The sequence below is a fragment of the Conger conger genome, chromosome 6, assembly GCF_963514075.1.
Source record: "Conger conger chromosome 6, fConCon1.1, whole genome shotgun sequence".
Classification (NCBI taxonomy): domain Eukaryota; kingdom Metazoa; phylum Chordata; class Actinopteri; order Anguilliformes; family Congridae; genus Conger; species Conger conger.
In genome coordinates this window covers 5,215,727-5,224,741 of record NC_083765.1, presented here as the reverse complement: position 1 = coordinate 5,224,741, position 9,015 = coordinate 5,215,727, and the positions used below count along the sequence as shown (strand labels likewise).

At 40.3% G+C, this 9,015-nt stretch overlaps 1 protein-coding gene across 1 annotated transcript; it reads right to left on the bottom strand.

The window, feature by feature from the left end:
• Nucleotides 1-386: 386 nt before the first annotated feature.
• On the bottom strand, nt 387-7,247 carry LOC133130502 (B-cadherin-like). The gene is made up of 11 exons (XM_061245129.1): nt 7,188-7,247; nt 6,684-6,824; nt 6,435-6,590; nt 5,945-6,092; nt 5,568-5,740; nt 5,331-5,459; nt 4,971-5,156; nt 4,575-4,819; nt 2,382-2,524; nt 2,064-2,288; nt 387-1,419 (listed from the first exon to the last, which is right to left on the bottom strand). The coding sequence occupies exons 1-11, from the start codon at nt 7,245-7,247 to the stop codon at nt 1,193-1,195; spliced, it is 1,833 nt and encodes a 610-aa protein (XP_061101113.1). The 3' UTR covers nt 387-1,192.
• Nucleotides 7,248-9,015: the final 1,768 nt, after the last annotated feature.

Here is a 9,015-nt window from a genome sequence, read left to right as displayed (position 1 = left end):
CAGTGATGGGACAGCGCCCTCTGGTGTTGTGGAGAGGTCATATCTGGGGAGTTACATCATTTAGTTCAGGGCTGCCCAAACCTGTTCCTGGAGATCTACCATCCTGTAGGTTTTTACTTCAACCCTAATTTGGCACACCCGATTCTACTAATTACCTACTAAGTAGCTCAATGAGATCTGAAGCTGTTGAATGAGGTGTGGCTTTGTTAGGGCTGAAGTGAAAACCTGCAGGACAGTAGATCTCCAGGAACAGGGTTGGGCAGCCCTGAGTTAGTTATATCATTTAAACGACCCCAAATTTGTTTGGGGTCGCATCAGAAACAAAGTTTGGGAAACCCGCCATTAACACCACCACCATGGCATCAATATCAAGATGAACACAGAGAAAAGTTTTCATTTTAGATTTATTCAAAAATATTTGTACATCTCATCACAACACTTCTGCAAGTGCTAGTGGATCATCCTTGCTGCCTTGCATGTGAACAGCATCAACAATAATCGTAAGGCAGAAAACCGGTTACATGAACATAGATCTTTAAAAAAAAAAAAGTATCAAAAGCATTTAAAAAATGTATCTGATTTCTAACTCATTCAAAAAGTTCTTTAAAAACACACAAACAAGCAAAATACAGGAACTTACTAAAAAAACAACCTTTTTTACCATGCACAGAAACTTTTTCTGATGTTCCATCCCCAGTGTTTTGGGCATTTCTCAGTGTGAAGAATTCTGCTTCAACGCAACCTCTGACACATGCAACACTAGCAACATAGGCCAAAATATACCACTACTGACACCACACAAGCAGTCACACACACTACTAGCAAAAGTATACCATTTTGGACAGTACTATTAATTTTTTTTTTTATATTCGGTCCGCACGTTTCTATGTCTTCTGCTTACGTGGGCACACCACTCCCAACATTTTGACAAGCTGTTAGTCTTTCTTAATTAGTTGGTTTTGTGTTTGGAGGCTTAATTTAGCCTCTTACAGGACATTGTGAGAAATAGCAAGAATAAATTTTTACACCTAATTTGGAAGGCCCAATCATAATTGTTGACCCCATTTACTTGGTGTGACATCCTCTACCAATTTGAGAGGATACATTTGCATACATGTGCTCCAAAAACCACTGATGATTTCATACTGCAGACTAAGTGTGTTCCAAGTACAGCTGAAGAGATCATTTTGAATTACTCACAGAGTAAAAGCAGGACCGCTCCCAAAATTCCCAGAATTCCTGGCAGGACTACACCGGCCACAGCATTATTGGCGCACGAGGAGTCATTTGCTTTGCAGTCGCACACTTTTGCAAGGACAGTGTTTTCCTGGAACAGTCCGTTGTTGTCATATACACGGAGTACAACGTTGTAGTCAGCCTGGTCCAAAAAGATTTTCAGTCCTAGTATTATGCCCGTCTCTGGAAGAAATAAATAAAACATTACATTATTTAGCTGACACTTTTATCTAAAGCAACTTACAGTTGATTAGATGGAGCAGGGGCCAATCCCCCCCTGGAGCAATATGAGGTTAAGGGGTCTTGCTCAAGGGCCCAACAGCTGCATAGATCTTATTGTGGCTACACCACCAACCTTCAGGGTCCCAGTCATGTACCTTAACCACTACGCTACAGGCTACCCAAAATAGTCAACTTTCTGTTATTGGTAGATATGTGAATGTAATGAACAGCAATTCAGATAACAGCTTTTTTCGAATAGGTAAATGCTTTAAAAAAATATTTACACAGCACAGAATTGCTAAATAACACACATACAACTAAAACATAATTAAAACGTAAAATAAAAGCATATACCATTAAAACAGTAAAGTAAGAGGTTGTTGCAAGATTTTATTAAATTTTTTTAATGAGTCTTTTCTTAAGGTAGTGCATTCCAAGTTTCGAGCATGAAAAATAGAGTTACTTCACCAGATACTTAATGTTTCATCAAGGAAACCTAAGATAAGCCAGCAGCTGACTACGTGTTGATCTTGGAGCATATGCCGACAGACTGTCAGAAAAGTATGATGGCGCTAAAGCTAAATCTGGTAAACAAGCTTGCTTACTTGTGCCATTCATGCGAGCGGTCCAGTTCTTCGCGCTCACTCCCTGTAGATCCACCCGGAAGGGGGAGGTGAATCCAGGCCCGTCTCGGTCAGTAACGGACAGCGTCACGGGCTGAGATTCTCGGTTACAGATCGTGATCACCCTCTCCTCGATTGTGGGAGCGTTGTCATTTACATCTTCCAGCTCAATCAGCAGAGTCCCGGTTCCCGTTGCAGGGGCATCATCTATGAAAAAAAGAGGCAGGTCTTAGTTCACGGTACTGAATGGATACAAGGAAGCATCAATGGTTAAAGAAGACAAAAAAAAAAAGACCATACCGTCATCAATGGCAAGGATGAGGGCCCGGTATCTGCCCCCTTTGACAAAGGGAGATTCTCTATCCATGGGGCTCCTCGCTTTGATAAGTCCAGTCTCTTTATTGACGTTCAGCCATCCAGCTGGATCATCGCCCGATTTATACCTACAGGGAAAAGGGTTGACATTCAATTCAATTCAATGGTTTCCGTTCCCTCTCAACCACTAGTTTGTAGAATTCATAGTCCCGCACTGAAATCAGACTGTGTGGGGTTGGGAGCGTCGCTAAGCGTCAATATTCCATCCATATAACGTAGAGAGACTTGCATTTTACCCGAGGATAAAACAACTATAGCAGAAATAATAATTGTTGATAGTTAGTTTGCTTAGGCGTTTGGATATGCACCTTCATTCAGCAGATGTTTTATCTGAATATAATTACAGAGCTACAACGGGAAAAATAGCACTAAGTGAATTTCCCCTTTTTATTGTGTTTTTGAAATTTAGTAGGTTTTTATAATTAATATTGACACTATACTTTAAATGATTTCAGTGATCTTTTTTCCATAAACACTGGTTAATATTATTAAGATTTTCCCGAAGCGATGTCATCTGCTCGAGATGACAGTTGTGCCAGTGGTGGTGGTACAAACAAGCATTCCCAGTGGGTCACATTTAATTTATCTAGGCTACATGTTTATATCATTTACAGTTTATATGTACATTGTTAGTTAATTCTAGAAACTAGTGACAAAAGTTGATTGTGTTAAGGGTGCCTCACAACAACTTTTTAGCAATAGATTTACCTCACTTTCCCATACGCGAACGTTAGCTAGGTTAGCTACCGAACGTTCACGTAAGTTCGGTAGCTAGTACCAGCGGATTGTAACGGGTAACTTGACGTTAACGAATACGGATATAACGTAATTATAAGCTGACTAACTACTGTAACTTTAGTGACTTTAGTGGCCGGTCAGCTGTTACGCCAAAGCCACGGAAACGGCGCCGTAAACGCGAGTGATTCATACACGGAATGCGAATGAGTGAGTGCGTATTGCTACGGATTTTTTTTTTGGGTGACGGTTTACTTAGTTTTGGCAACTAAATAATCTACGATATCATATTTTATGGTTTTATATATATATATATATATATATATATATATATATATATATATATATATTGCCATGTTTCAACGTGAAAGCGAACATTTGTTTTACATAAACAAATAAACATAAACAAATGTTCGCTTTCACGTTGAAACATGGCAATTAATGAAGGCCTACATATATATACATACTGATATGACTTTAAAATTGAGTTTGAATGTAAGCGTAACAGCCCTATTGAAAACATACACATCTGCCCAGTACCTATCTACCATCGACAACGTAGGCTAGGTCATACGTCAACAGCGTGTGGATTTGTTCATTTCCTGCACGGCTACAGTATTTCCGTTTCCATAGGATGGAAGATGGAACGCGGTAAACGGCTAAAAGTGTGGCTTCATTTTGTGAGGGAAAATGGCGACCAGGCAAAATGCAGAACAGGAGAAAATGCAACAGTTAAAATGAGGAAGAAGGAGATGAGATGAGAGCAGGAGCATGTAAATATATGAGAATAGCTGAAATTATATTTGATAAGGTGATTAATGATTATCTTTATATTTTGGGGATTTAAAAAAAGATATATCTTTCTAGTCATAAGTTTCTTCGCGATGTTATCCAGCCACGTCATTTTTGACTTTGTGGAAATTTGAGTTGATGTATTTTTATTACATTTAATTTGTTAAAAAGACATTGAGTTTGGTCATTTGAATAAAACAATACCCTTGGCTGTAGGGTAAACAGTTTAAAAAAGACATTTTTTTTATATTTTATTTTTTATTTTTTGCGCCGTCTAAAAATGACACTTTCAGCCATATTGTTATTGGAAAGAGGAACCGATAAGCCGAACCGGAATCGATAAAATCCAAACGATACCCAACCATAACTGCAAGTGGATTAATTTCCAATTTAATAAAGTCAAGAGCAGTTATATTCAAAATTAGAATGATGAATGAGATCAGGGAAATGTGTCCTGACAGCAGGACAGCATTTGTGGAGTCATATGAACGCATGTTAATGAAGCAAAGCTGTGGTAAACAAATGAATGACCCTGATTATTCCATATGAACGATGTTAAAATATGTCGTATTCTCAAAAACATTCCCTTACCACACTTTCTGATTTCTTGCCGTGTCAGGGTCAGTTGCTGTATATGCAATTATGTCAGCACCAGTTTCCAGGTTCTCTGGTTTAATGACCACCTTCTCAACTGGATTAAACACTGGGGCCTCGTTCACATCCTCCACGTTCACAATAACTGTGGCAGTGGAGGTGGGCAGATTGGTGACAAAAGGGGCATCGTTCTCCACGGTGACCAACAAGGTGTACTTTGCGTTCTTCTCAAAATCAAGGCCCTGATTGGGGACAGAAAATATACAATTAATAATGTATAAATCCTTTAAAATTTGGCTACGGTCTGATGAATGTTTGGTGCTAAAGCAGATTAACTATTATGTGGATCAGAGATCCTTTGAGATGTTTAGTCTCCAGAGCATGGATATTCACCTTGACTGCAGTAATAATGCCCTCCAGCTTGCTGGGTCCAGTGGTAACATTGAAGAACCCTCCATTGTCTCCTTCAATAATCTTGTATTTAGTTGACCAGGCTAGTGTGTGAGGTTCATCCCCATCAGTCACTGGCATTTTCACCACTAGGGCACCCACTTCATTCTCAGGGACAGTCACTGTGTACTATGGAAGAGAACGTTTACAGAATGTGTGTTACACAAGGTAGAAGACACAATTCAACTTAAAGGATGCTTCTTTAACATTAACAGAAACTGCACAACCCACCACACTATGGATAGGAAAGACTTGAATAGCACACTTCACATAACTGAAAAGTCCCAGTTAAAGCTCACTTACTGAATTTGGGTCAAACTGAGGAGCGTTGTCGTTGCTGTCGGTTACTGTGATGCTTGCATTGCAGGTGGTTGAGAGGCCGTTCCCCTCCATATCAGCAGCGCTAATTACCAATGTATATTTAGGAAAGTTCTGCAAAAGGAAAAGTAAAATGGTTCTCTCACTGGATTCGCTTTTTTACATTTTATTAAAATCATTGTCGTTTTTTCATATAGATCCTGTTATAAGTGGATTGCATACCTCTCTGTCCAGCCCCTCTGACTTCAGTTGGATCCCTCCAGTTATAGGGTTAATAAAGAACATATTTGGTTTTGGACTCTCTGGGTCTTGGCTCTCAATTCTGTATCTAATGTCAGCATTAGCTGAACCAGGTTCATCTAGATCAACAGCGGTCACCTTCATAAATTCAAAACCTTAAGAGGGAAAATGAATGAATGCAAATTAATATCAGCATGAGCAATTAAACAAAAATGTATCGAATTCAACAGAACAACACCACCATGGCCGTTTGTGATAATGGATCTTGAGCAGTCAACCCAGCTAGTGAATATTGCTACTGCTGTCAAAGACTATGCTTCTGTTGTACCATACTGACATTTGCCCTGAGATGAGCCTACCTGCTTTGGATCCTTCAGCTAACTCGCCAAGAAAGGTTTCTTCAGTGAATTTGGGTCTCTCATCGTTCTGATCGATCACAGAGATGATAATTTCAAAGGGATCCTCGGCCGCAACAGCGTCACCCACTGCTTCAGCGTGAGCAAAGAGCTAGAGAGGGGGAAGAGGGTACCAAGGAGAGAGAAAAAGATTAAAAATTGAGGGTATTAAACAAAAAAACATAAATTATTATAAAATGACATTTGAAGACAGACAATACAACAGTTTTACTGACACGTGTGTAGTGCAGAAATGTACCCTCGATTCTATCATTGATCATTGACAAATAGCTGCTAAAAACTTTGATCGAAGAAGTGATTGACTGACACAGGCATGTGATCCCCAGCCTTCCTGAATAGATGGACTACACTGGCCTGAAGTTGCAGCTGGGACTCAACCAAACACAAAAAAATGTTTTTATGTTCTTGGGGACAAAAAAACCCAACAACTCACTTTATATTTATCTTGCCTCTCTCGGTCCAAAGGCTGTGTGACACTGAGCCAGCCAGAGCCTTGGTCAATTTTGAACAGCTGAACAGGGGGCTGATCTGCCCCAGGCCCAGTGATTTTGTAATGCACCGGCACTTCCTTATCCCTGCTGGATCTGATCTGTGAACACAAAAACAACCAGGCGTAGGTCAGTAAAACCTGACTGAGTTATAACCAAACTGAAATGGGCAAACCAAAGCGCCGGGCACCTACCTCCACCATCTGTTTGGGGAAGGGGCCTCTGTCATTCTCTGGGAAGTTGATGGGGGGAATGACCCAGTCCCTCTTCTGCCTCTTCAGCCCTTTGGAAGAGCGTGGAAACATCAGCACCGGAAGAGCTGCAGAGTGCTGAGGCTGAGGAAGTATTGCAATCAAATTAATACCAATATCAGCTCATCATAACAGCACATAAAAGGGTGCGTGTGTGCGTACATGCCTGTGCATGTGTGTGCGTATGTGTGTGTGCGTGTGTATGTGTGTGTGTGCATATGTGTGCGTGTGCGTGTGTGTGTGCGTGTGTGTGTGTATGAGTGCGTATGTGTGTGTGCGTGTGTATGTGTGTGTGTGCATATGTGTGCGTGTGCGTGTGAGTGTGTGTGTGCGTGTGTGTGTGTATGAGTGTGTCTGTGTGTGCGTGTGTGTGTGCGTGTATTTGTGTGAGTGTGTGTGTTGTGTGTGTGTGTGTGTGTGTGTGTGCACAGGAGTGATACTGCCCACCTTGTGCTGATGGTCATGCTGACTGTCTCCAGGTTCAGAAATCACTGTGTCTGTGGACATCTTCTTTGAGCCATCTGAGAATTTGGGTCCAAGTTTTACATTTGTCTCTATTAAAAAAAAGGAGAGAAGTATTTAACATTAGTTTAGTATTTGGATTTGAAATGAAAGACACAATATAGGATTATTAATAGGATCTGCATGCTACCGCCATCTGCTGGTTTTTACAAAAAACATGGATGCTATTGGCGGCTATTTGTGCCTCACAAGTTAAGCCTATTAAAGTAGGTCCTGGGTTTGAATCCCTGTCGGCTGGGGCCTGTCTGTGTGGAATTTGCATGTTCTCTCCGTGTTCGCGTGGGTTTCCTCCGGGTACTCCGGTTTCCTCCCTCAGTCCAAAAACATACAGGCTAGACTGATTGGAGGGTCCCTCGCCCTCAGTCCTGACATTTGGAATTCATTTACAGCTTTCATACCTTTATTGAGAAGTTGGGTTGTGTCCGTGCTAATGGTGTTGCTCGGTTGCCATGGTACAGTCTCTGCTGGTATACCTGTAGCCCAGCCCTGAGGTGTGAAGTAATAGGTTTAGTTTTTTGACAACACAACGGAATTACAGCGGAATTACTTTGCCGAACAGAAATTGTGGTTGGCAAAATACTGCAAAACCTTTGTGTGTCACTGAAGTTTTATGAAGTATTTTCTGACATCGACAAAAGTAGCAAAGATGCCCAGTAACTTACTAAAATATCTAGAAATTTGGAAGGTTTAGAGTGTAAAACCACTCCAATTGACCATCTATAAAAAGATTTTGAAGTGACATAGTAGCATACTATATATGGTAAACTGAACCCTCAGTGAGCACTTTATTATTGGCATTTTTGTCTGTCTTTATAGCTTCTTGTACAAGCCTTTAATATGTTATTCTGAATAGTCATTGCCAACAACTTCGATTATGAACCTTTAATACAAAAAGTGTTTAAGTGTAACAGTAAGGGAAACTGTTTTGGGGCTTTGAAGCTTCAGGTTCCGAATACATACATTTTTCCTCAATATTTAAATTGAATTAAAATGAATTCACCAAATAGATTTTAACAAAGGGAAAAAAGTTTCCATTGCTTCTGTTACTAGCAATTGCATTAGATTTGCTTTGCGAGGCAGAGTCTAATCATTAAAACACAACACAGCACAACACAGTATACAAAGCACGCTCACTGGATGCTTTTTGTTTTTCGCACCATTCTGAGTAAACTCTATAGACTGCACCAATGACCATGCAGTATCACTGAAATTACACTTTTCATTCGTATTGAGGAAGTGGCGTGTGCTAAGATTGCTTAAACAGATGCACTGTGAAACCACAGATGGGCTAGTTAGTCTAGTCATCGCGACACAGCACACCACAACACAGTATACAAAGCAATGCCAATAGTGGCAAAAGGCATACAATAGAGCACGAAATAGGCATTAAAAAATTTTTTTTATTATTTATTAAAATTATTTGTGGTCACAGCAGGACATTAGGACGAACTAAGGACAACTAAGGACGAAGGGTTCCACAAAGATATAGATCTAATTCATGAACCAGGCTTTAAATTAACGGTCAAATGTCTGAAACTGACAACTGCATATTTAAAAAAATTGTGTCCACGACAAATTACAACAGAGTACGTGGCAGTGGAGCTCAGACTTACATGCATGAAGAGAAGGATAACTTCATAGTATATTTCAGGACCCATTTGATGAGTGAAACTATTCTCTCCGCTTCTCTGAACCGTCTGCTGTCTTCTGTTCTTCTGTGGTGTCTGTAAAAAATGTAGCTATTGAGGCAGTT